Source organism: Ananas comosus, linkage group 15 (assembly GCF_001540865.1).
Source record: "Ananas comosus cultivar F153 linkage group 15, ASM154086v1, whole genome shotgun sequence".
In the NCBI taxonomy this organism is placed as follows: Eukaryota; Viridiplantae; Streptophyta; class Magnoliopsida; order Poales; family Bromeliaceae; genus Ananas; species Ananas comosus.
The window spans coordinates 3,266,736-3,293,925 of NC_033635.1; the positions used below are offsets into that span (position 1 = coordinate 3,266,736).

The window sequence follows — 27,190 nt, forward strand, 5'->3', positions numbered from 1 at the left end:
TTTATAAAAATTGTAAGAATTTTTTTAAGTTATTAAAATTATATGAGGATTATCTAAGTTTTATTTATAATTAAAATTATATAAATAGATTGTTAGAATATTTTAAGTTATTAAGATTATACGTAATTTATTAAAATTTTATATAATTATTAAAATTATATATAGAAATTGAAAGAAACAATAAATTATTCTTCATTTTGTATTTGTTTAAAAAATACGGTGAATCCTCTAATAGAAAAAAAAAGAAAAAAGGATGGTGAATTAGTTTGAATTTTATTACTTTTAATTATTCTTATACCGCTACAGTGAAATGGATAAAACAGGATTATATGAATTTTTTTTTTTTTGAAAGATTATTTAATCAATTATAAATTTTTAAATGGTTAAAATGAAAAAAAAAAATCCACTCTCGCACCTCCTTTCTCTCTCCTCGTGCGATTTCATTCTCCTCCGACGCGACCTCTCCGTATAGAAGCAATCGCTTCTACGTGTGAAGCTCCCTTCGAGGCCGCTATCGAATGCGGAGAAGAGATCGAAGGAAGTGCTCGATCCCCGATCGATCCATTTACGTAGTAATTTCGAGGATTTTTTATTACCCAGCTTCTGAATTTCTCCAAATTTAGGAGGATTTTGAGCTCCAATTCGAGCCCTACCGATTGCACTGGTCTTAGAGGAAATGGCTGTGTTTCTGAGAATTTTTGAGGTGGTTTCTTCCTCTTTCCTTTGCTGTTTCGTTTTTGTTCTGTAAATTTTAGGGTTTAATGGCATTTTTTCTTGTGGGAGTTGCATAATTTGCTTCTTAATTTAGGGAAAGCTTGTTGGGTTTTGCTCTAGGGGTTTCGTGGAGTATGCGTTGCTGGTAAAGATGGGGAGTTTATACGTGTTTTATTTAATGTTGTAGCAGTTGCAGGAATGTGTGGGAGATTGAGAAAGATTTGATGATGGAGAATGCGGATGAAGTAGGGGATGATCAGGGATCGGGTTGGTTTGAAGTGAAAAAGGTATTACTGCTTCTAATTAAATCTTTTACTTTTATTTAATTTGATATTTTTATTTAATTTGATATCTGAGAAGGGTTATGACATAACAATTCTCTTGCCTACATAATACCACTTCACTTCAAATTAGACATGCATTGTTTGTATTATTCATGAGTAATTCTATAATTAAAGAACAAAACTGAGAAAAAAAATTTCCGTGTCACATAAGTTAAGAATTTTGTCACACTTCTTTTTTTTGTCAAGTATCCATTAAATCTAGATGTCGGAGTTCGACTTCTATGTGACAGTGCTAAATGATAAATTATGACTTAAAGAGCTAAGATTGACCTATGCATTGCGACGATGACCTATCATGGTACTTTTTTCTGCAGAAACACAGAAGCAACTCAAAGCTCTTAATACAAAAGGCTTCTGGGGGATCGTTTTATAAAGCCCCGACGCTCTTTCCACACCATTCCAGTAATGATGACACTGGAAATTGGCATGGCAGGCAGCAATTCTCGCCCTCAAAATTAGGGCATGGCTTCTCTGGCCAGCAAAATGTATCTGTTACTTCTTGTTCTCAATCACCGGAAATTGATCAGAGTGATGAACTTCTTATTGATCAGGAGATTACTTCTCAAAACATGCGTACCGAAGATTTGAAGCATGGAACCGGAGTGCCTGATGAAGTATTAAGAGAGGAAAGTTCTAATGTAGTTCCTGAAATTAGTAAGGAGGTTAAAGATTTGAATAGTTTAGATAAGGCTGAGAGTCCAAAATCTGCAGTTAATGATAAACAGGACAAAGAATCATTAAAGCTACTTGTTTCAGTGTTGGATGGGCCATCTAATCCTCAGGTTTTTGAGGGAAATGCTAAATTATCGTCTGAATATGCTGAGCAGCTTCTTAGTAGATGTTCTGATTTGGATGGAGATTCTGTTGAGGCCTTGAAGGAAACTTACAAAGTATCTACAAGTGTTGATAATCTTGGGAATTTCCAAGAAAACCAGGAAGTTTCAAAAAATACAGAAAACGAATGTGGGGATGAAATGGCTGCAGAAAATTGTCCCTCATCACCAATTCAAGGAGTTTTAAGAATTAAGCTGCCGGAAACTTGTGATAAATTTGATAATGAGCCCTCAAGTACCTCAGAATTACAGGTTCATAGTGCTACGCTTTCTCAAATGAATATTGATGCTGAAAGTTCAGTTACTGCTTCAGTTACAGATGCCATAAATGAGCAGTTGTGGCAACAGGGTGTTGCTGAGGTAGGAGAAGGTGAATTGGAGAGCAAAGAAAGATTTAGGCAAAGGCTTTGGTGCTTCCTTTTTGAAAATCTAAACAGGGCTGTAGATGAACTTTACCTTTTGTGTGAATTAGAATGTGATAGGGAGCAGATGGATGAAGCTATACTTGTTCTTGAAGAAGCCACATCGGATTTCAGGGAACTGAAATGTAGAGTTGAACATTTTGATAATACCAAGAAGTCTTCTTTGCATTCACCAAAAGATGGGATGGCGATGACAGTGAAGGCTGACCATCGGAGGCCGCATGCTCTTTCATGGGAGGTGGGCGCTTTCACCTCATACTTATTCTTTTCTGATTTTTCTTGCATCGTAGAGGGAATTGTACTGATGCTGCTGTATTTTTCTCTGATTTTCCTAGCATGGTAGAGGGAATTGTACTGATGCTGCTGTATTTTTCTCATGAACTCTTTATCAATCATGGATAATCTGTGTGGTTTCATGCAGTCTCTTGCAACTTCAAATGACATATTTTGTCCCAAAAACACTCTTAAACTCCAATTCATCTAGCTATCAGCTAGAATTTCACTAAAAACTAAATGTGACTGCATGGTTTTTTGAAATCCTAAGTTATTACTTGCGTTATGCAGGTTAGGCGAATGACGACTTCACCTCAAAGGGCTGAGATATTATCTTCGTCTCTGGAGGCTTTTAAAAAAATCCAATTAGAAAGAGCTCGTAACAATGTAGCTATAGGTGTGGAAGAGCTGGAGGCTTCTAAGAGTACTAAGCTAGTTCCGGAGAGTTCATCAATAATGAATGATACATCCTCAAATGGTACTGATCCACGCATGAGTGCTGGAAGAAAGAGCAGAACTTTGGATTCTGATCAGAAGAGGCCAAACAGGGAGAAGCAGAACAGTGAAACTAGTAGAACAGGCTTGCGTACTTTTGTTGCTGGAAAGAGCAAGAGAGAACCACTTGAACCAATTACTGAAATGGATAAGCACTTACCAAAGAAAGATAAAGAGATGGCTGGAAATAGGCTTGATAAGCAACCGATGACCATTTACTCAGTAAAAAGTCAAACTTCATCTTTTGACAAAGAGAAGGAGAAGGAAAAGCAATATACTGCGCCATGGAAGTCTCTTGATGCTTGGAAAGAGAAAAGGAACTGGGAGGATATACTTAAATCTCCAATTCGAAGTTCTCGTGTTTCACACTCACCTGGAATGGGTAGGAAAGGAATTGAGCGAGCTAAAATATTACGTGACAAGCTGATGTCCCCTGAAAAGAAGAAAAAGAGTGCTTTAGATGTGAGAAGGGAGGCAGAAGAAAAGCATGCTCGAGCGATGAGGATTAGGAACCAACTAGAGAATGAGAGAGTTCAAAGGCTTCAAAGAACATCTGAAAAATTGAATCGAGTAAATGAGTGGCAAGCTGTTCGTAGCTTAAAACTCAGAGAAGTAATGAATGCACGACACCAAAGAAGTGAGTCCCGCCATGAGGCTTATTTGGCTCAAGTCGTAAAACGGGCTGGAGATGAAAGCAGTAAGGTTAATGAGGTTCGGTTTATTACTTCGTTAAATGAAGAGAATAAAAAATTGATTTTGCGACAGAAGCTTCTTGATTCACAAATGCGGAGAGCTGAGAAGCTACAGGTGATAAGAATTAAGCAAAAGGAGGACACTGCAAGGGAAGAAGCTGTTCTGGAGCGCAGAAGGCTTCTTGAAGCTGAGAAGTTGCAGCGGCTTGCTGAGATACAACGTAAGAAGGAAGAAGCCCAAGTTAGAAGAGAAGAGGAGCGCAAAGCATCGAGTGCTGCACGGGAAGCAAAAGCTATGGAACAGCTGAGACGGAAAGAGATTAGAGCTAAAGCTCAACAAGAGGAAGCTGAACTCTTAGCACAAAGGTTAGCTGAAAGGCTTCGTGAAAGTGAACAGCGAAGGAAGTCCTACCTCGAGCAAATACGTGAGAAAGCATCAATGGACTTCAGAGACCAATCCTCGCCTCTACAACGCCGCTCTTTAAATAAAGAGAGTCAAAGTAGGTCTATTTCAACAAATAGTGGCGAAGAATACCAAAATACATCCAATTCTCATGCTGGAGATTCTGCTGCTGGGACAGTCATTGCAGCTCGCCAGCACTCATTGAAGAGAAGAATAAAGAAGATTCGCCAGAGGCTTATGGCACTCAAGCATGACTTTATTGAACCTCCAATTACTGTTGAAAATACAGGGATTGCGTATAGAGCTGCAGTAGGAGCTGCAAGGGTCAAAATTATCAGATGGCTGCAGGATCTTCAACGACTTCGTCAAGCTAGAAAGGAAGGGGCTGCAAGCATTGGATTGATTGTTGGTGACATAATAAAGGTATTTTATCTAGAACTTCGTAGTTATTTCCTTGCTGCCTATTTTTGTAGGATAACTTGTACTGCGATAGGCAGACAAAATCTGTTTGGCCTAGCCTCGTGAACAGCTTCTTCACTCCAAAGAGCAAAAATTTCCTTGCAACAAGAAGTTGAAATAAACTTTTGTGTCTCAAAGGAAGAAGCTAGTTTCTACTTCTGCTGTAATGAGAAGCTGTTAAGGAGAATTTGATGAAAAAGTTTTAGTGCTTTTTCGAACGGCTCTAATCAAGCAAAATTTCTGCATAAGCTCCTACTCGTGTAAAGAGGCCCATAGTCCCAACTAATAGCTTTTGACTGAAAGTGCTTAATATTATTATATCTCATCCTTTTTTGATAGTTTATGCCTCTGCTATACTTTTGTTGTCAAACAGTTTTTAGAGGGGAAGGACCTCGAGCTACATGCATCCCGCCAAGCTGGTTTGCTGGATTTCATTGCTTCATCTTTAGTGGCTTCTCACACTTCAAAGCCCGAAGCTTGTCAGGTGACAGTCTATCTTTTACGATTGTTGAGAGTGTTGCTGTCGCTCCCAGCAAATCAAAGCTATTTTCTTGCACAAAATCTCTTGCCTCCTCTAATCCCAATGCTGTCTTCATCGCTTGAGAACTACATTAAAGTAGCAGCTTCTTCCAATCCCAGCAGTACGACCCCCCTCCTGAGCAAAACATCAACTGATAATTTGGAGTCAGTTGCTGAAGTCTTGGATGGCTTTCTATGGACTGTGACTATAATTGTTGGCCATGGACGTTTGAATGATAAACAGATTCAAATGCAGGATGGGTTGATAGAGTTGATAGTTGCTTATCAGGTCATTCATCATCTCCGCGATCTGTTTGCCCTTTATGACCGGCCGCAGGTGGAAGGAACTCCATTTCCATCATCTATTCTCTATGGTTTGAATCTTTTAGCTGTATTGACTTCTAGACCTGGAACACTCTCGTCCATTGATTGGGAAACTTGTAAATCTAAATCACCAACGGCGAATGCAGTTCAAAAGTACGAAAATTCAGATTCTCAAGATAGAATAGAACGATCTATAGTGGAAAAGAAAAGCAATGAGATTTTAGGGAATGGTAAGTTACTTCCAATTGAAAAATCATTGCTAGATAAATCAGAGGGAGAAACATTGCTTGAGGAAAATAAAAAAGGGTCATTGGAAATTTCAAGTATTTTGGATGATTCTGACTATGCACTGAAGGTACAAGAAAGGGCTGTCTCAGGTGCGTCCCTCAATGTGATAGAAGAGCATCTTGGGACAACTTTGCCTCAGAAAGATGAAAAGAACTCTATAAACATTTCTTTGGAGAGGAAAAAAGAAAGTGACAATTATACCCTGGGCGATAATGTTGGGAGAAGGAATGTTGATAAACTGAAGCAACCAGTGGCATTTATTCTTTCTGCTATAGCTGAGACAAGCCTTGTCAGTCTTCCTTCCCTTTTAACAGCTGTGCTTCTTCAGGCAAACAATAAATTGTCATCTGAGCAGGTAAAAGTGTATACATACTTGAAAACGGATTGTCATTTGTGGGATCTGATCTTCCATTGCATGTAACCAGTTAGATAGGCAGATGTTATTATTTTGGCCTTACGGAACAATTTTTAAAATTTTCTTGTAATTTAAATGAGTTTTATTTGTTCACTAGAGTTTGGCAAGGCCTTTCCCTTGCAAGAAATACTACAATTGAGGCTGCAGTATTATTTGCTTACGCTATAGTATTGCTGTTAGAAATATTAGCCGTAATCTTCTAGGAATAAAAACCCCAATTTAATTAGTAAATGATAATCTAATTAGCATTAAAACCTAATCATAACCAATGCCCATTGTTTTGGTCACATATATGCATTAGTTCCCTGTTTGTTCCCCTGCTGATTTTGGTTTTGGATCACTCATTTAGTTAGATATTTAATTATTTTTACCTTTAAAAGAAAAGTGATTTTATTATAAATGAGAGGAAGCAAGAACAATATCTAGAAGGTAAAATACACGAAGTAAAGAAAGTTAAAATTCGAGTACGAGTGTACCTTTGTACAAAAAAGGCAGTTTTCTTACCTTCACCTGAGCTCCATTCTTAAGGAATGAAATACATATTAATTATCAAGTATTTTCTAAGTATTCTCTTGTGCATTATGTGGTATATAACATGTGCTATAATCTGCTTTAATTTCAGGCCTCCTATATTCTCCCATCAAATTTTGAAGAAGTAGCTACTGGCGTACTAAAGATTTTGAACAATCTGGCAATCTTGGATATTACTCTCTTACAGAGTATGTTGGTAAGTAAATGTGTTGAACTTTCGGAGCTGGAGATAATCGTCATTTACTCTTTTAAAGCTTATTTCTGCACATATTCATATGTCTATACTTCCCTTTTATGATCTACAAGGTCCTCACGCATATGAATTACAGGCTAGATCGGATCTACAAATGGAATTCTTTCATCTAATCAGTTTTCTGCTAACTCATTGCACAAACAAGTGGAAAGCAGCTAATGATCAGGTAACAAGTAAATTCATCTATTATCATCCTATAGTTACATCAGGGAGTGTCATGATATCATTAATCCAAATGCTTGGTCCATATTTTGTGAGTTTGTAGTTATTAATGTTTTTTACTACACAAAATGGACTCTTTGTTTTCACTATGATTACTTTTAATAGATGCATCTATTTCATACGGCTGCCATGATACTTTGATGGATTTTATCCTCTGATTCATTAACCTTTGCAACTTCGTTCAAAAAGAGAAAAAGGTTTACTACTTAATGGTAGTAGAAAGTTTCTTTTATCTATTAATGCAAGAAGTTGTAACATAACTTTTCAGAACCATTATGACATCTTTATTTGATGTATATTTCATAAAATGTAGTGGGCAGCTCCAAGTAATTTTACATGTCAAAGTTTTGTGAAAAAAAATGAACAACTAATGGAAACATTAGTGGCGTTTCTTTGTAATCTGACTGCTTCTGGCTGAACTCTCACCATACTGCCTTCATGGTTGGTAAAGCTTGGTTTGATTGCCAACTGAGGCTAATTTTAAGTCGAATTAGTCATTTCTTTCTAGAGATCACATGATAATCCAAAACTTGTATATCATTGCCGAAGCTGAAACTAACTTACCGAGCTAAGATGATCCCAAGATCTACATGTTTGCCAGTTTATATATCTTGAACTTTTCTTTTGTACTATTTTATGCCTCTTATCTTTTTGATGTCCTACTTACCACTCGAGCATCTACAATTATCAAATTCTCTCTTCAGGTTGGTTTACTACTCCTGGAATCTCTACTGCTGCTTGGTTATTTTGCCTTGTTCCATCCCGGCAACCAAGCAGTTCTTCGGTGGGGGAAGAGTCCAACCATACTCCACAAGGTCATAATCCCTAAATAATTTACTCTTATCACAACTTCTTACAACTTTACATCATATCTAATTCTATTTAGATAAAAAACAAAAAACAGATCTGCGATCTGCCTTTTGTTTTCTTCAGCGACCCGGAATTGATACCCATCTTAGCAACCACGCTTGTGGCTGCATGTTATGGGTGTGACCAAAACAAGGGTGTGGTTCAGCAAGAACTCAGCACTGAGATGCTACTTTCATTGATCAAGTCATGTAGGCAGGGAGCGTTAACCTTCCAGTCTGAATCCTCACCTCCAGATAACTCAATGACAAATTATCCAAATGATGGCAATCAGACAGCTGTTGAGGCTAGGAAGCTCCCAGGGGAGATGGGTATGAGATCAAGCCGTAGAGGTGCTCGACATCTGGGGAAGGCTCTTTCAGGAAGCAACGGTAGAGCAACCAAACCAAAGATTCAAAGGGATGGTAGAGCAACAAAGACTTGTGATGATTGGGCCCTTAAGCACAATTTGCCAATGTTCGAAACTTCATCGAGTTTCATGTTGCATCGAAGATTTCCGATCTCTTTCCTGGATAAAGCTGAAGAGTTTTTCTCAACTGATATCTGAAAGTCTTTGACAGTATTATTAACTGACACTTACTTAATTCGAAAGTCTAATTTGGACCTTCGTAATGGTACGAAGTACAAAGTTACATGAATAGGTAGAAGGTACGAAGGAATTACTGCAGTTACACATTTTAACTGGGTTTAAACGAAGTGTTGATCGTCGGCGTTAAGGTCCACTGGAGTCCATCTTGGCTTTTCTAATCAGTTCACTGACCACTAGAAACAGGGAAGATTCAACATTTAATTTGAAATTTTCCCTGCGTGGTGAAGTTGTCTTTTCTGGTTGTGCTCCTAAGCAGGGTATGAGGAATCAATGTAAAGAATTTTCGTGTATACTTACCACGAAAGTAAGAGTCATGTTGAGAAGGTGAGCGGGAGAGTTTTTATGCTTCCACTGAGCTTCCAAAGAATGGAGAATTTTTGTTTTATGTGTGGATCAGAACACTATTGCCTTTTGGCAATTCAAGTATTACTCACCTTAAAATTAAATAATACACACATATGATGTACAAATGGAGGCTTCTTTGTTGTCTTATGATTTTATTATTCGGTGAACTGTTTCCTTGGTGCAAATCGGAAATTGAATGAAATATATGTATACCGAATTTTTACATTCTTCGCTCAAGATCGAGATTTTTCAGTTATCTTGCGCAATTCAAATCCTGACAAGTCATTACGCTTTGCATTGAAAAAGATGCCATCAACCATAGAGATCAAATCTCATGAGCCTGATCGACTGAAAAAAGGCGAAAGTAGACGAGGAGAGGACAAAAGCTTCTGCTCTCCGCAAAAGTTAACCAACCATCAGTTGGATAGGCGGAAAATACTATTCTAAAGAAGAAGCATGAACACTATTCTGTGGTGATTTCCTCTGGCATACACATTCATTTGTATGATACTTTTAATGTCATTTACTAAATAGAAGAAATGTATATGGTCAACTGAACATTTCAAACAAAAATAGAGAGAGAGAGAGAGAGAGTAAACAGAAGATCAAAGAATCCTGGATAAAAAAGTAGTGTAATCTTTCTATATGCTGACTTGCTGGAAAATCTTCAGAGGTAAAGCTATTATGCAGAATGTACAGCAAACACAACACAGGTTAGAATATGCATTTGACAGGGACTCAATTGTTTGAGTAAGAAAGCATTTTACATCCACATCCCAATCTCTATACGTGAAGCCGCTGCGATCTTGTTTTGCCATAAGAATAAAGCCAGGCATTTCGTGAGCAAAGAAATTCTAAAAAGTCACGGCTGAAGCAGGAAACCAAAATAAGCTTCTGGGCCCCAAAGGTATAGCCTCAAAACCAAAACTTCTGCTTCCAATTTGCAAGATAAATGCTTCAATCCGCTCGAACAGCACATCTGAATGAAAGTTCATCATCCCAAAGGATGAAGCAAAGTATCAGAAAGAGTACTCGAACCACGTCGCTGTCTTTTCTTCCTAAAGCAATCAAGCAAAACGAGCACTCAAGCGCTTATACTCATTTCCACGGCTGAGAATTTCGCATTGCTGCTAAATAGGAGGAAGAGTGTAAATTAATATGGGTAGATGGAACTTCCGCTCTTTATTCTGCATGGAATAATCGGGAATATTAGTGAAGAGACTTTATTTTACTTCCCTCTACATTACTATTACATTTATTCCACTAGGTTGTCCTACAGGAAGGTAAAAGGTGTTATTCCCTATTGAAAGCGGTAGAGGGATTACCTTTTGCTGCTCATTTTGAAACCTATGCCGCTCGACGTCGCTGAACTTTATTACTTGGCAAGTGCTGAAGCATCAATGCCCTTGTTTTGCCATCTGGTTTAAGCCCCAAGTTTTGCATCTTATTGTATAGCTTCTTAGCTAATATTATCTTGCCTCGCAAGCAGAATCCATGAATAAGTGCGTTATAGAGGGAAGAATCTGGTGAAACGCACTGTTGCATTCGAAATAAAATAATTAAGCTATTAAGTAACAACAATTTAGTTCAGTACAGAATATAAGTAAAGATATTTCGAAACATCCGAAAGGCATAAAAAGGAATTAACGACAAAAAATGACTTCTACCTGCTACCTGCAACAATAGCTATACCTAAACAGCTAATTCTAAAGAGACAGGCTATTAGAAAAATCGTTTTGCAGTGACGCATGCAATGGTTCGTACAGAAAGAGAACATGTATGCAACCCACGTTTAATCTATCGTGAAATGTTTTTCTCCACAGATTTATGTTTATTTCAGAACATATATTACTGTGAACATCAAAAAAGATAAAATAGGTCAAAAGTTTATTTCATTGACGCGCACTCCACCTCACCTTAAAGCATACTTATCAAGACTATCATAAATGGGAATTTATATGGCAAGGAATCGTAAGCTTACTAAGATTAAGCCATGTCGCTTCTGCTTTGAAAACCTACATTTGCAAAAGTATGAATCCAAAAAAGAAAATGAGAGTACCTCCAATATTTCCTCAACTTCATTCCAGAGAGATCCCCATACACAAGCTCTGATCAAGGACAAGTATGTGAATGTATCTGGAGAACATCTCCGGTGAATCATCCGTCGATAGATTTCTAAGCCTACTTTTGGCTCCCTCGCAACCTCGCAAGCACTTATAGCATGATTATAAGATACAACTGATATTTGCACCCCACTTTTTTCCATCTGCCATAGAAGTTGTAAACCTCGCTCCCATAAACCAAGTCTTTGACAAGCCATTAAAGCTATATTATAGTGCTGCTCATTTAACTTTGAACCGTCTTCTTTTTTAATCCCCTGAAGAAGTTTTAGGGCATCAGAATGCCGACTAGACCGGTATAAGGCAGTCAATAATGCACTCCATGTATATTCATCAGCTTTAAGGCCCGAAGATTTCAGAAGATAATATACATGAAAAGCAAGCCCGTCCTCTCCAGCCTTTCCAAGGCAGTTGATGATAGAATTAAAAACAATGATATTTGGCTTTATCCCACAATTCAGCATTCTCCTAAAAGTGCTTAGACCCAATTCCCACTTGCCTTCTTTGGTGCATGAAGCGATGATAGCTTTCATAATATCCTCGCTCGGTTCGAGTCCATTCTGAAGCATTTCATGGTAAGCGGAAAGCGCCAACTCTGTCTGCCCACACTGCACAAAAGTGCTTACCAACAAGCCATAAGTAGTCGATGTTCCTGAGATAGCAGCACTACTGAGTTTTCTCCAAATTCTCTCCGTTTCAACCCAATTTTTTGCTCTCCCAGTTACCGATATCATTGTGTTGAAAACAATCACGTCAAAGTTTTTCTTGGATGCGGCTTCTTCCTCCAATTTGCTGAACATTTCCACTGCAGCATCAAAACCTTGATCGTTGGCAACAGCTTTGAGCATCAAGCTATACGCATGACCACTCGCCGTTTCATTCTTTCTCATAATCTCAAATACTCTCAATGCATCAGTTAGAGTCCCATTACGAACAAGACAAGAGAGAAGAGAGTTACAAGCATGGGCATTTGGTTGAAGACCTGATGCTTCCATCGACATATAGAGTTCTAGAGCACTTCTGGCTTTGTTCAATCGGCTAAGGTGTAGCAGCCTTTTCGATAATAGTTCTTCATCCCTTTCCTCCAAGAAATGCAACTTCGTTTCAGGATTCGCTACCTGCTTCTTCGAGTCAGGAGCCAACAACCGGTTTTTAGGCTCACCACTGAGCTCCTCTCGATCAATTGGAGTCATAAGAGCTAATTGATCTTCTTCATAAATATCTGCAGAAAATTCGTCTTCTTGACTCCAAATCCTCATGTTAACAGCTTCTTCTTTGTTAGTAACACCAGATTCACAACAAAAGGAGGCAACTTTACACACCCATGCACTATCTCTATTCAAACTACCACTGTTTGAATTAAACTTATTGATAACTAGAAATCTTCGACTTTTCTCGCCGACTAACTTAAATTTCTGCTGGAAATATGGAACATTGGGTTCTCTTCTTCTGTTAATTGAGTAGCTCTGAAGAGTGATTTGATGATACAAATCACAATTTGTGCAGCAACCTCTCACCAATACAGCCATATTTACAAGCTAAGACAACAAAAATCCCCTAACTCTGTCTATCTAAGCCCCAAATTATGGAAAAATTACTCCAAAAAAAAAAGGGAAATATATCAATTTGTCACAATTATCTCCAAATTTCCTAACATCAAAAGAAGGGATATTCCATTTCCAATGTGCAAAATGCCAAATTTACACCAAAAACCCTCCAACAATCAGATAAAACTACCATGCTCTTCGCCCACCAGAAACACCAAAATACACCTGAATAAATAAGAAATCCTCAAAGATTAGGAGATACCATATAACAAAAATCCAATTTTGAGGTCAAAAAAGCAGGAAAGATCAAATTTTGCCACCACCAGCATCAGTTTTAGTGTGCCTACACTTCAGAAAACCGATTTTTTTCACAGAAAAAACCAAGAAAAATAAAAAAAAAAAGAGAGAACGAACGAACTCAGTTTCTTATGCTCAGTATGATGAAGGAAAACCAAAACCTAGTAGTTGTTGTTTTTGTATCACTCGGGAGGGGTATTGGATTGCTAAAAACTTACCCGAAACTTTTTTTAAGAATTTCTAAATTTGTAGCGAAGTATAATGTGGAAGGGATAATAATAATAATAATAATACTTCACAATTTGGGCCCAAGTTTCTTTGTTTTTTTTTAAATATAAAGTTTAGAAAAAGGCCCAAATGGATGCCCGGTTCGACCCGTTTAGCCCGAACTTTTAGCCCGTTAAGTTCTGGTCCGGGTTCATCGGGCGGTATCGGGTTCACTTTTAGGGCCGATTCGCAGTATTTAGAATTTTCTTAAATATTCTAGAATTAAATTACAATGTTATAGAAATATATATTTTCTGGTTTGTACCTTAATTATACAATATCACTGTTTGGTTCAATATATAAAAAAACTAAGGTTTGTCAATAAGTTTACCATAATACCTTTATTAATATACATTTATATTTATATATTATACATTATTTTGCATTGAGTAGAACGATAAATATCAAAATCTAAAGGCGGTACTCTAGTCCACTAAGATCAAATTTTATGAAAATAAAAAAAACAACACCAAGAGAGAAGGTGGGTTTTGAATTTTCATATTTTGTGGGATGAAGAGATGCCATAAAATCATATATCTCTGCTATGTGAGATCTGTTTGCAAACTAAATATGAGAATTTTTAATTCCTAATCCATGTTCCAAAAATTTTATAAAATACCATGAACTAAACATGATCTTAAGCATAACCAATCATCTTTAACACAAGTATCAAAGAGCTTGAGAAAGCCTAATTACTTCATATTTCTTGCTAAATTCATTTTAAGAAAAAAAAAATGAAACACATAGGCATGCTCTACTTTTATCTCAAATATTTAGGCATAAACTAGAAACAGTGATCACTCTTTTGGAACATCCTTTCTCAAGCAGTTTTTGTACACACAAAAGAGAGAGCAAATGCTTCCACTTAAGTATTAAGTTAAAAAAAGAAAACATGAGAGAGAGAGAGAGAGAGAGAGAGAGAGAGAGAGAGATAGCACATTTTGAAGCCATAAAAGCTATCCTGAGGCAGAGGCAAAATCCAGGGGGAGACAAAAGGGAATAAGCAGAAACCTATCTACCCTGCAAGAGGAAGAATTAAAAGAGGGATGGATCCTTTACTTCTCCCCACCACCTTTCCCAAAAGATACAAATGAGGAGTTGCATGGCAAAGCAATCCCCCTCACATTGCTTTGTGCCTCCCACAACTCTTCCCTGTTTCATCTTCCACCCACATAAAAACAAACTTCTAAAACTCCAAGATGAAGCCACCATGCATCTCACCATCCTCCCTCTCAGTTTCTTGAATCTCCAATCAACTCCATGGATATAAATGCAACTCAGGTATGTGTGTATGCATGTATGTATGTCACATTCAGAAGCTCTACATATAATGTATGCTGAATCTTCTGAATATACACACTCTCTCCTATTCTTTTTTTTCTCTCTCAATGCTTCATTACAATAAAGTGTGTGTTTTCTTTGCACATTACTATTTGGTTTTCTATTTGCTTGCTGATAGTAAAAACATAACAATCATATAATCATGAACAGCATGATTTGAATTAACCTTGCATTCAACATACACTCAAAAAGAATAACAGTATAGTACGAAACTTCCGATTCGAACATTCTCAAAACATAATTTCTGGTTGTAATTTCTCGACTGTCTCCGTAGAGTACGATTTCCTAAATTTGGAGAGGGCGTGGAAACGACACAAAGCGAGATAAGGATTCCGCCGCAGAAGACTGCTTCCTCTGAAGAAGGTAATTGTGCACATTTCTCCGCAATCTCAAGCATGAAATGAGAAAGGCTGCTGCTATTCTTGAAAAAAAATAGTAAATAATAATCTGCATCTGTGTGCTGATATCTGTTTATGAGCACTTATTTTTGCAGTTGGCAGAGAAGGCAATTCACAGACCAGATGAGCGAGTTCGGAGGGAACAGTGATGGCAGTTATGAGATTGCGGTTGCAGCAGCAGCATATGCGATCGTCTTGCTAGAAGAAGAGCGCTTACTGAAACAAAAGAAGTCCGACGAAGAGGTAATAGGCCCTGAAACTAAGATCATAAGCCGAGGAGAAGAAATCGTGAGGAAGAAGACCAGCAGAAAAGTTACCAGATGGCTAACTAGAAGAGAGGAGGAAGAGGATGAGAGACCATCAGGTACCTGCATGTTTTCGCGCCTTGTAAATTCTCAATCCAAGGTTATTTTAAGTACTTTTGCTGAAACAAAGGACAGTGGGGACTTCGTAATAATTATTCTAGTTAAACTAAAATCGTTGTGCTCGATTATCCGTAAGCCTTATCAATGCGGTAATTGATCGCCAAATAGATTATCAGCACCTGGTGAATTGAATCAACTACTTCATGATCACCGAAGAGATAAGCGGCAGAATCAGAAAAGAAAGTAAATTAAGTAATAACTACTCGCAAAAGTTTCAGGTGAAGGTAAAGTCAAAAAACCGGCGACAGTCGACCAACATAGGCAAGAAAATGGTGCTGCTGATCAGAAAGCAGCGGAGAGGGCGACAGAAACCGCTGCTGCAATTAAGAGGGCTCCTACTTTTATCGGTCGAAATGAAACAGGAAGCAAGAAATTTGAACGCGGGAAAGAACAAACAAGCCAACAAGTCCCGCCTGCGCTTAAACCTACAGCCTCATTTTCTGCTCCCAAAATAAATGATGGTGCGAAACCGGCCGACTCCGGCGTAGGGGAAACGGAAGCAGATGCTTGGGAGAAGGCAAAGATGGAAAAGATAAAACATAGGTGAAGACTAAAACTTTTCTTGATTTTAGTTCTGTACCGATATGATTCGTTTAGGCATCTCGGTTTATGAATGTTCTTTGCCGGCAAAAACACTTCTTTCTAGGTATGAGAAGACAATTTCGACTATTTCCGAATGGGAGAATGAGAAGACGGTGAAGGCTCAACGCAGAAAGGATCGGAAAGAGGTATGCTTTTAATGAATTTTACCGAATAAAGCTTAAAGCTGATTACTACTGGGGCTAGAATTCATGCTTAGAATCAGAGCAAATGATGTAGCATAATCTCTTCGAAGAATTTCTGTGAGAATAACAATTAACTAGTGGAGAAATTTAACTAAATTTGCTACCTTACAATGTTGAAATTGCAGACGGAATTGGAAAGAAAGCGAGCGCGAATACTACAAGAATATCGGAACGAAATGGCAAGGATTGGCAAGATTGTTTTTGGGGCGAGAGCTCTTGCCGAAGAAAGAAAAAGAAATGATGAAGCCAAGGCCATGATGAAGGCGAAAATGATAAGATCGACTGGCAAAGTTCCCAAATCGTGCGGCTGCTTCTGAGAAATCACCAGAAGCAAGCTATCTACTAGCCTTCCAATACTCTGATGATACTACAAGTGCTTCATGAAAGTTCTGAGCATGTATAGTATTTGTGAATACATTGAAATTAGCATATTCATTCAATGACAACAGGATCCAACAGAGAAGCAAACTAATTTTCTTTCATAAAAACAGAAAAATAACCTTGAATTGTAAGTGCTATGTTACTGTCATAAATTTCGTACTCCCACTAATTGTACTGGCATTTCAGATTATGTTCATCTATTTTTTTTTGTATTTTATCATTTGGAATCACATTACATGGAAAAAAAAAGTAAAAATAAAAAAGAAACTCACCGTAGAATATTTTGGAAATATATATAGCATCAAAACAATACAGGAGGAAAAAGAAAAAAACCCACTAAATGCACTTAACAATACACTTAGACCCAAAAAAAAAAAAAGGAAAAAGAACTTGAAATTCAAGTAGGAATCATGAATATGATCATGAATTTATTTCACTCCCAAAACGTCGATAATGAAACACAAAAAGGAACCTCAGGAATCATCACAGCAGGAGAATATTTCGCCACACAAAATAAGTGCCCAAGAAAGTCTACACAATGCTTGTTCAAACTTCAAACTCCCAAAAAGAACAAGGGAAATTACAAAAGAGATGAGCAAGAGATCAAAATTCAGACCCTCTTTCCTTATATGCATTGAACAAGAGAACATCATCGATTAGGACTCAGCAAGATTACCTAAAGAACCACCGACTTGTAGCCCCTAGAACTCTGAATTCGGTGCCATGATTGCATGCCACGCTCTGTTATGCAGTGCTTACATTCAAATAAATCTCAAACATGTTAATTTTAACACAATTACCAGGAACTCAATAATGCAAAAGAGAATGATATCTTTTCTCAGAAATGTAGTGTACCCAATTGAATCAACAAAACACACTTTAAACCTTGCATCCAAGTTACTATTCCAGACATACTGTGTTTACATTGTTATCAGATATTGACACACACTTTAATCCGTCTCAATCCAAGTTTCCTTTTGGCAAACATACTCTGTTTACATAGTTATTCAGATCTTCTACTTCTTATTTTATAGTTTCTCAAACACGTCTCTCCATTTACAAATATACAGAAGCCTTCCTACTAAACTTAAAAACACACTCAAATGTTATTATGAAAATACACTCAAATGTTATTATGATAATACTTTTATCATGACTCATGAGTTATTAGACACATGAACAGTACAGTCATTGTAGTTCCATTACTAGTTTAGGCTGTTGATACTGGTTTGCCATCCTGAAGAGAAATCACAGTTTCGAAAGCACCTACCAAAGCTTTCACCTTACTCTTCCTACTCTCAACAAGCTTGCTCGCAGTTTCTTCAATCACATTATTGAAAAGTCCTTGTGTGTCTTTCTTTTCTTGCCTGTCTTGATGCCTCAGCATGACAACTGGAGCATCTATACTTGGATCACTAGAGACTGCGCTGCGAATTGCGCTTCTCCTTCTAGGTGATCTTCCAAGTTGGCCATTGTGGCTCAGGTTTTCGCCCACCACTCTCTCTCTTCTAAATTGCAGCCTCTTCGGCCCATTGTTATAATCAGCTGAAATTTCAATCACTTTACCTCTCCTGAATTTCAACTTGTGAGGTTTTGGGTCGTTATTTTCTGGTAGTGAAGCTGCAATTTGTCCCAGTCTGTTACCTTCGACCTTCAATGATTCATGGTTCTCAATAATTTCTCTTCCATCATTTTCAAAGTCCGATTCACCTGATTCGCTTATAGTAGATTCAGTTTCTTCAAAAGTTTCTTCATTGGGCGAAGGTGGTTGAGATGATTCATCATTATGAGATTTCTTCTCAACGGAAACAAATTTGACATCTGGGGCTTCTGGCTCCTCATTGCGAGATTCCCTCTCAAAGAAATCCAAATCGCTATTCATATGTGTGGTTTCTGAATTGTCATCATGTGATTTCTTCTCAAAGGAATCCAAATCGGCATATGCGGTTTCTGGCACATTCTTCTCAAAGGAATCCAAATCGGCATATGCGGTTTCTGGCACATTATCCTGGGATTCCTTCTCAAAGGAATCCAAACCAATATGTGTGGTTTCCAGCTCATAATCATGAGATTTCTTACCAAAGGAATCCAAATTGACATTTATGGTTTCTGGCTCATAATCGTGAGATTCCTTCTCAAAGGAATCCAAACAGATATTTGCCGTTTTTAGCTCGTAATTGTGAGATTCCTTCTCGAAGGAATCCAAATCAATATGTGCACCTTCTGGCTCATGATCATCAGATTTCTTCTCAAAGGAGTCTAAATTAATATTTGCAGTTTCTGGCTCAATGACATACAATGTTTTCTCCTCACCAATATCATCACCATCATGTGTAGCTATTTCTACCCTTTCCAGACTCTCCAAAGGATTAGTGCTGTCTTGACTAGAGCATTTCACTGAATCAAAGCTCATTGGATTTTCACTAGCAGGCTCAGCTGATGAAGCTGTGAACGGTTCAACCACACTCTTCTCTCTTTCATCCTTCGAGCTAGGACTCCTTATTTTTCCCTCCTCACTTCCTAGAACCAAAGTGTTTCTTGAAGGAGTTTGCAGAGATGAGGGCTTTTCATTTGGAGCAGCCTGATCCATCGAAGAAACTGCAGATTTAGCAGACAAATCAATATCTTTATGACTCAGCGAAGCTCCTTGCTTGATACTTTTCAGCTTAGCAGATGTGGCAGGCTTCTGCCTGTCCAATGATGGTGGTTTGACGACTTTTGGTTTAGTAGCTGTAATAGGTTTCTCCATTGAAGTTTGCTTCACCGACTTTGGCTTAAGAGAAGTTATCGACTTCTTTATGGATGGCATTGTACTTCTTTTTAATATAATGGGCTTCTCTTCATGCATTTGAATACTAGATGAGAAATCCTTCTTCTCAACTTTGGGCCCCTCATAGGAGCTTTTCCGATGGATGGAATTCTTCAAATTGATCACCTGCTTCTTACTTCTGTCACCTGAATTTGAGCTTTTGCCGAAGAGCTTCTCAGGTCGTGCAGATGGCAGAGGAACTTCAACCTCATAGGAAGTGATATCTTTCCAAGCGGGCGATGTCGTTTCTATCTCAATTTTAGCTGACCGCTCAACAAATCCATTTCCTTTAGAAGTATTAGAAATTTTAGTGTTTAGTGGCGATGAAGGCTTCGACTTAATCACTGGATTCTTCCTTCTCTCTTCAAGATTTCTAACATTGGCCTGATGATGTTCTCTATCCACGAGAACATTTTTTCCTTTTCTGTGTGGAATTGAATTCTTTTCTTCTTCTTCGAAAGAATATCTCTTTCCATATTTGCAAAAATCGTGGCAAGAGCTTGCAGAAGCTCTAAGGTATCGAGATAGAACTTTCCCATCATTATTTGAACGATGATCCAAACTCCTTGAAATTGTGGCTCCAGTTGAATTCCTTCTTGCCCCTCCTTTAGGTTTATGAGTAACCTCACGGGTGACCGAGACGACACCCCTCTCTGTCGACTGTTCGCTCATCTCATTCTGTTCACTCATCAAATGAGATGAAGGTTAAGATATTTGATTGTTCACGGTTAAGAGTGCAAGCAACTCCAGAAGGTTACTCGACCCTGTGATAAAGCAGGAAAAAGAGAAAAGAATTAGAGAAGAAAAAATAACGTTGAAGTCTAATGCAGAACTTTCAGTATTGTAGATTCCGTATAGTTCAAAGGAGATAACATAGCTTGGATCAAACAAATTTAATGCTCATTGGTTCCAAAACAAACGAAGTTGACTGTACGGTCAGTTGGGTGCTGCTTGAGATTTCACAATTACGAACTTGTCCATGATCTTAATTAGTCTGAATTGTATAACCAACCAGGGAGTAATATCAATTCTGTAAGAAAAATTATGAGGTTGTGAAGAATAATATTTTCAATTGTGAAGAATAATATTTTCTTTTGACCATCGTGCGAAAAATAATATACTTGCAATTGTGAATGAAAAACAACACTTTTAGAACTTAGATGATATATATCATAAATTTGGTCTACTGCACCATTTATACCTAGTCTGACACGTAAAAAGAAAGTCCTATTAAGTGATAGCATATTGAATAATTGCTAAAATAGACTTTCCTGAAATATGAAAGCTCAAAACAAATTCAGTTGTAACTTGCAAACTATGGTAAGCAGAACAAGGCTGTTATCTATGGTCTTCAAGTGCCTCTTATGAAGAAAGATAAATGGAAAGATGAACATGAGCATATCAACCGATGCATTACAATTTTAATATCTGGGTGGCTTGTTGTCTTTTAATAAAGACAACAGTACAATATAAATGAGATTGTTTACATAAATACAGAAGAAGCATTCAATTACATAAGATAATCATTAAAGGGCATAGAGCAAAGGTTCTTGACTACTACAGTTAAATTAAATTACTGTAGCCACAAAAAGTCATCAATATTTCATTAATCACAACCACATGCGTGCAACTCTGTAGTTATTTACGACAGATTAAATCGTCAATTGGCCAAGCACAATGTAATGGATTAAGACATAAGCACACTATTTTTATTAAATTGCATAATAGCAGGTAATATCTCTAAATTCAAAGGAAAAAAAAAGAAAGCAATTCATTAGATAAGAATGAAGGGGGCGAACAAAATTAGAGTTCTCCAAGCAAAGGACTATCTAAGCTGTCTAACAAATACCATCACAATCATGAATACCAAAGAAGGAGCTGAAAGAGACACAAATTCTTTGCTGAAAAAAGATCATGACTTGGAACTGAAGGAAAATGATTGAAAGAGACTAATATCTTACCCATTGTTCTCAATCTACGTTTTAATATCTTAAAGTGATGTTATCAATATATAGACTTTAAAGAACACTGGTTAAATTATGAATAAGGGAGAATGAAATTGAAAAAAAAAAAAAAAAAAAAAAAAAAAACTTCTTCCAAGATTTTCAAACACCAGTGGTAAAAAGTAAAAAAATTTCCGGAAATTGTCGCTCCATTAATTAGGAATGCAACCATTAAGACCAATTTCCACAATGTCGACAATCAATAATTTCCTTAAGACTAACACAATTACATAAATCTACAATCAAAATTGCCGTGTTTCCAACTGATTAGTAAAGATCTGCAGGTTTACAGAGAAAGAAAGGAATTGAAAAACAGAGAGTAAAAGGCAATCAGCAACATTACATTCCCAACTCATCCAGAGAAACTTACACAGATTATTAACTATCTTTCTATCGATTCTCATCAATCACCATCACTATAGAGGCTACAAAGTAATTATTCTAAGATGAATATCACAGGCATATTTTTCTTAGAACATCTTGATAAGAAAGAAATTAATAAATTCAACTAGAATATATCATAAAAACCATAATCTAATCAATTGTTTCTCAATTGTCCTCGAACCAATCAAATGACCTAATGCGGATCGTAAATAACATCTACTCCTCATAAATCTCTTCATTTATTAGACCTTAAATTACGCACCTTTCCATTTAATTACAACTACCCCACAAAATCCGATCAAAACCGAACCAAGATAACATCTTTCATGCTACAACAAAAACGCTCCAAGATCCAAGAACAAAAATTTACACCTCTAAACACCCCAATCCAATCCATTGAAACAGAGGGGAAACTCGCACCATCTCTCCACAACATTACGAGATCCAACGATCAATCTCTCTCTCTCTCTCCACCCAACAACACGCATCAAACCACAACAAGGAGAACTAGGGAGAAAATCGCACCTTTAAGCGAAGAAGAGGAGTCGAGAGAACCCAATGGAGGAGGACTCGCACTGAGGGAGACGAAGAAGACGCAGCTCCGTTCGCCACCGCCTCCTATTTAAAGAGAGATCGTGGGAGCGACGAAGAGGGCGTTTTTTTTGTTTTATTTTTAAAAAGAAATTATATTAAAATGAAATCAAATTAAATTTTAAAAAATAAATAAACTTTAAATAACACCCTTATGGTTTCACACTTTTTCACTTCAATACTCTATAATTTAAGTATATCAATTTAGTATTCTGTAATCTTATTTTTTTCTTTTTACTATCCCTTCTCGGTTAATTTTTCGTTAAATTATATATAAAAAATTTCACATAACTAATCTATTGTTTATTGAATATTACTTTTGTATTATTTAGTTTGACTTTCTCACTAATTTAATAAAAATATTAATGACAAGAATAATAAAAAAAATTACAGAATACGAAAATAATTTATTTTAAATTATAAATATTAAAGTGTGAAAGTATGAAACTATAGGGGTGATATTTAAATTTTTTTTAAAAATATATTATATATATATAAAGAGAAAAGAAGGGTAGTTTGTTGAGAGGGTGAAACGGAAGCGAAGAGAAAAGCGGGGGAACGAAGGTGGCGTAGCGCACGGGACACGGGTTCGTTATTATTTCGGGTTTCGGATCTTTTCTTCGGGTACGAACCCTTCTTTTCTATTTTTTTCGCGGGTTTCGAATGGTCGAATCAATCGTCCCCTTTGCTTTAAAATTCGAACCATGTACGTGATGAACGGCGGATTGATAGTCCGCATGCACCGTACTTATAGCTTTATTTATCATTCATATAGGGTAATTTTAAGGGAAAACTTCAAATAACTCCCTATGGTTTCGCATTTTCTCACTTTAGTACCATTTGATTTTAAGTGTATCAAGTTAGTACTATGTGGTTTTATTTTTTTATCAAGTTGGTACCCTATGATTTCAATTTTCTCTTTTTATTATTCATTTCGGAATATATAATTTAACGAAATATTAAACCACAAGATACTAAAGTAAGAAAGTATGAAACCGCAAGGTACTAACTTGATACACTTGAAACCACAAGTACTAAAGTGAGAAAGTGCGAAACTACATGGAGGTATTTAAAGTTTTTCCTAATTTTAAATACAGCTATTGTGGTTTCGCATTTCCTCACTTTAGTACACTGTAGTTTAAAATATATCAATTTAGTATCCTATATTTTATTTTATTTTTTTCGTCAGTCTCATTATTAACTTTTCGTTAAATCATATATAGAAAACCTTAGATATCCCACTTATAGTTTATCGAATATTTATTTTAGTATCCTTTTAACTCTATCAGTGATTTAATGAAAAAAATTAGTGAAGTGGATAATAAAAAGAAAAAAAATAAAATTACAGAAATACGAAAGTGATACACTTTAAATTACAATAAATTAAAATAAAAAAAAGTGTAAAATTATATAGGTGGTATTTAAATTTTTTCTTTTTTTTAGCAAACTCTTGTTTTACCTAGTCGCCGTAGATGGAAAGCAGGATTTCGGAGTTCGGAGTGCAGAAAAGAGGAGGCTCCGCCAAACCGCGAAATGGTGTGGGAAAACGAGAAGGGCAGAAAGGCCGTTGAGAGGGCAGGTGCTGCCAAACTACTCTTCAACAGTACAACTTTTCTTACCAATAATTTTATATTTTAATTAATTGAACTACAATGAGGACTCGGTAAAGCAGGATCTACGTACATGGTCAAAATTTGTTGAACTCAGAATGTGGGCCGTTCGATTTCCTGTGTTTCAATCTGCATTTTGCAAGTGCAATTATAACTTGGAAGGTAATTAGGAAAATTCTAGAATGCAACGGGTATATTGGGAACGTGGCGTAACAAATCAATCAAAAATTTTCTTTTAAAGATATATGTCCCATCATGATTATAAAAAAATATTTTTATTGTATTTTTGTTTGAAAAGAAGAAAGGTGATTGGTTTGTTATTTATGATGTGGTGTAAGTGTGATAGTGTAGAATTCCTCGGTAATTAGAGGGATAGTCTCAAAGTGCAGTTGAAATTGCAGTAAATTTATAGATAGCTTTAACTGTTGCAGTTGAGCCTCCTCGCACAGTTTTGATTGCGGCAGTTGAATTCAAATACATTAAAATAAACGCTAGATTTGAATCTATATATAATTACAATTGCGATATAGTTGCAACTATGTGCAACCAAACAGTCCGTGATATATATGCTGTATTGGTTAAGAGAATAATTCTACGTAGTGATATAAACTTACATGTTTGCTCACCAAAGTATATAACAATACTTAGAGCAAGTAGCAAAGGGCTTGGTGGTTAGTATCCGAGACCCAAGTTCGAATCCTAGTTGATTCACATTTCCAACTAAGTTTATTTCTAAATAAAATAAACGAAGCAGATAGCGTGCTACCTATCTCTCAAAAAAAAAAAAAAATTCCATCAAAGCACTTAGGGCGTGTTTGGTTTGAAGTCGGAGTCGGAATCAGAATCGGAATCAAAATAAGCTAGAATCGGAATCAAAATGACTCATTACCTAATTATGTTTGGTTCATCACCTGAATCGGAATCGGAATAAATCATTCTCATTGTCGGTGTTTGGTTCAGGTGGATATAAAAAACATAATCAAATTAATATACTAATATTATCTTTATAATATATTAATTTAAATTCAAATTAAAAATTAAATATTAAAAATTTATATCAAAATTTTGAAATATATGTCAAAATTTTAAATATTTTTATTTAAAAATTAAATTTTGAAGTTGAGTAGATAATTCAAAATATGAATATATTTTATTTATTAATTCAAACTTAAAATTAAATTTAAATTTTAATTTGAATCCATAAATTTATTTTAAGTTGAAATAAAAATTGAATAAAATTTTATATAAATTAAAATTATTTTAAATTCAAATTCATAGTTAGATTGAAATACTTGATAAATTTTAATTTAAGTTCAAATTAAAATTTAAAATTATATATTTAATTTTTAAATTTTAACTCATATTTTAATTAAAATAGTTGAAAAAATAAATTTAATCCAAATAAATATCATTCCGTTAGGATTCAACTTCCAATCCGGCCTCCTAAGCCGGATTGAAAAAAAAGATGATTGGGGGATTCCCATTCCACTCGGGAATTGGAATCAGAATGGAACCCTGGAGGCCAAATACCCACAAACAGATTCACCCGTTCCGATTCCGATTCCGATTCCATGGTGAAAAAGAAGCGAAGCAAACACGCCCTTAATATATTTCTATATACTGTATTTATAAGTATATTGAATTATAATAATTTATAATCCGTTTAAAATATTACAATAAAGCTTTTGAAAATCCCTAATTTAGACATCAAATGAATGCAAAAATATTGCAATAAAACTTTTAAGGAATGAAAAAGAAAAATAAAGGTCCCACAAAATATATGTGGGATCTGAAAGGTGTGGGCATAGAGGGGGTTTTTTTTTTTTTTTGTTAATTTGGTTACAAGAGTTTTTATTTAGAAGGCTTAGGTTTTAATTGTTAATTGAGGATTTGACTTAATTGGGACACTTAAATATAGATCAAGTTGTTGTCATCATCATTTTATAATAATAAATTCTGGGGACTATGGAATGCAAATTGGATCTTGTCATGTGTGGAGAAGAGTACAATAAAATACCAAAATGATATAATTATTACAGGTAATAAATATTATAAGCACCTCGTTTGTCCATATCATATTTATAAAATAAAATCAAATTTTGAATAGAACATAAATAGACCTGGCACCACAACAAACAATGTGTTCAAATCCCCTTTCCTGTTTGCCAAAGTTGCAAGAGATTTGAGTTATTTTTTATCCATATATATTATTATAGAGTTTTGATTTGTTCATAATTTGGAGGATCAAATTGTCTGATGTTTGTGTTTTTTTTTTAGCGATCTTTATAGGCGACAAAAAAAATAAAAAAAAAGATAATAGAGACGAAGTTTAGCATCACTAATAAAAGATTTAAAATAGAAGGATTTAAGTATGACTTTAATATATTACAATTATGAAGATTAATTTTATAATAAATGATTCAGAAATAATCACAGCGGATTTTATTTTCTAATAAGAAACTGAATTTAGCTATAAAAGTGAGGCAACTAAGCATCGGGAGAAAACAGATAGAAAAGAATAGAAGACAAAAACAAGAAGTAAAAACTAGTAGATAGTAGCCCCCCCCCCAAAAAAAAAAGAAAGATATTTGGGTTGGTCGATTGCACGTTTGCAGAATTGTTTTACTTGGTGTTATCCTGCTACATCTTCACAACACACCTAACTCTTCCGACTGCTTACAAAGGGTTCAGGCTTTTCTAATTGAAGATCGTGTTATTTCTATCAAACCAAATTATCCACCAGCTAGTCACTAGAATAGCCAACTGCTTATCCGCATCCTGAGTGGGACCCCTCTTCGAAACATGGTCTCAGAATACTTTGACATTCCTTACATTTGATGATTCAGTCATATTCTTTAAGCACGGCACGATCATGAATCGACAATACACACATCCCACAAGCAAGTGGTCTATAGGCTTCGATGCGCTTGCACAGAGAACACACGTCTGATCCCCCGACCACCCTCTCTTTATGAGATTGTCCTTCCAAAGAATGCTTTTTTGTAGGATTAACCACAGAATACTTTAATTTTCAAGGATACTTTAAGCGTCGATATGTGCAACTAAGGGGTCTCTGAGACTGAGTCCTCCATCGCTAAGCATATTGTATTTGTACGTCGACTTGACAGAGAACTTGTTCGTCTTCTCCTAGCGCCAGCAAACCACATCTGGCCTGCTATGTAAGCAATACTCATCAATTCGATCCTTGAGCATTTGTACCCTACAGTTGGTGGCTTAGGAGGTT

At 36.2% G+C, this 27,190-nt stretch overlaps 4 protein-coding genes across 13 annotated transcripts; 2 read left to right on the forward strand and 2 right to left on the reverse strand.

Moving 5' to 3' along the window:
* Window positions 403–9,218, forward strand: LOC109721608 (calponin homology domain-containing protein DDB_G0272472-like). 5 transcript variants are annotated; one of them, XM_020249303.1, is made up of 9 exons: window positions 403–703; window positions 809–1,001; window positions 1,373–2,551; window positions 2,878–4,599; window positions 5,009–6,121; window positions 6,804–6,908; window positions 7,042–7,131; window positions 7,892–8,002; window positions 8,092–9,218. In XM_020249303.1, exons 2-9 carry the CDS (start codon window positions 939–941, stop codon window positions 8,599–8,601), a joined length of 4,893 nt encoding a protein of 1,630 aa, XP_020104892.1. In that variant the 5' UTR covers window positions 403–703; window positions 809–938; the 3' UTR covers window positions 8,602–9,218. The 5 variants fall into 5 exon arrangements, with proteins under 5 accessions (XP_020104892.1, XP_020104893.1, XP_020104891.1 ...); XM_020249304.1 differs by having other exon boundaries at window positions 902–1,001; XM_020249302.1 differs by having other exon boundaries at window positions 905–1,001.
* On the reverse strand, window positions 9,589–13,253 carry LOC109721609 (pentatricopeptide repeat-containing protein At3g29290). 5 transcript variants are annotated; one of them, XM_020249309.1, is made up of 4 exons: window positions 13,171–13,253; window positions 11,048–12,880; window positions 10,314–10,524; window positions 9,589–10,175 (listed from the first exon to the last, which is right to left on the reverse strand). In XM_020249309.1, the coding sequence occupies exons 2-3, from the start codon at window positions 12,635–12,637 to the stop codon at window positions 10,336–10,338; spliced, it is 1,779 nt and encodes a 592-aa protein (XP_020104898.1). In that variant the 5' UTR covers window positions 12,638–12,880; window positions 13,171–13,253; the 3' UTR covers window positions 9,589–10,175; window positions 10,314–10,335. The 5 variants fall into 5 exon arrangements, with proteins under 5 accessions (XP_020104898.1, XP_020104899.1, XP_020104897.1 ...); XM_020249310.1 differs by having other exon boundaries at window positions 13,114–13,181; XM_020249308.1 differs by lacking the exon at window positions 13,171–13,253 and adding an exon at window positions 13,074–13,161.
* LOC109721689 (remorin-like) lies at window positions 14,360–16,719 on the forward strand. 2 transcript variants are annotated; one of them, XM_020249426.1, is made up of 6 exons: window positions 14,360–14,500; window positions 14,835–14,923; window positions 15,054–15,322; window positions 15,596–15,926; window positions 16,030–16,111; window positions 16,294–16,719. In XM_020249426.1, exons 3-6 carry the CDS (start codon window positions 15,082–15,084, stop codon window positions 16,483–16,485), a joined length of 846 nt encoding a protein of 281 aa, XP_020105015.1. In that variant the 5' UTR covers window positions 14,360–14,500; window positions 14,835–14,923; window positions 15,054–15,081; the 3' UTR covers window positions 16,486–16,719. The 2 variants fall into 2 exon arrangements, with proteins under 2 accessions (XP_020105015.1, XP_020105016.1); XM_020249427.1 differs by having other exon boundaries at window positions 15,602–15,926.
* LOC109721056 lies at window positions 17,414–22,388 on the reverse strand. Its single transcript, XM_020248475.1, has 2 exons — window positions 22,271–22,388; window positions 17,414–20,122 (listed from the first exon to the last, which is right to left on the reverse strand). The coding sequence occupies exon 2, from the start codon at window positions 20,046–20,048 to the stop codon at window positions 17,760–17,762; it is 2,289 nt and encodes a 762-aa protein (XP_020104064.1). The 5' UTR covers window positions 20,049–20,122; window positions 22,271–22,388; the 3' UTR covers window positions 17,414–17,759.

Coding starts and splice junctions, on each gene's coding strand:
- LOC109721609 (XM_020249309.1), bottom strand. CDS start 12,637: ATGGCTGTATTGGTGAGAGGTTGCTGCACAAATTGTGATTTGTATCAT. Junction 10,525..11,047: donor AAGTTGAGGAAATATTGGAG/GTACTCTCATTT, acceptor CGAATGCAACAG/TGCGTTTCACCAGATTCTTC.
- LOC109721689 (XM_020249426.1), top strand. CDS start 15,082: ATGAGCGAGTTCGGAGGGAACAGTGATGGCAGTTATGAGATTGCGGTT. Junction 15,927..16,029: donor ATGGAAAAGATAAAACATAG/GTGAAGACTAAA, acceptor ACTTCTTTCTAG/GTATGAGAAGACAATTTCGA. Junction 16,112..16,293: donor GCAGAAAGGATCGGAAAGAG/GTATGCTTTTAA, acceptor TTGAAATTGCAG/ACGGAATTGGAAAGAAAGCG.
- LOC109721056 (XM_020248475.1), bottom strand. CDS start 20,048: ATGAGTGAACAGAATGAGATGAGCGAACAGTCGACAGAGAGGGGTGTC.
- LOC109721608 (XM_020249303.1), top strand. CDS start 939: ATGATGGAGAATGCGGATGAAGTAGGGGATGATCAGGGATCGGGTTGG. Junction 7,132..7,891: donor GGAAAGCAGCTAATGATCAG/GTAACAAGTAAA, acceptor TTCTCTCTTCAG/GTTGGTTTACTACTCCTGGA. Junction 8,003..8,091: donor GTCCAACCATACTCCACAAG/GTCATAATCCCT, acceptor AACAAAAAACAG/ATCTGCGATCTGCCTTTTGT.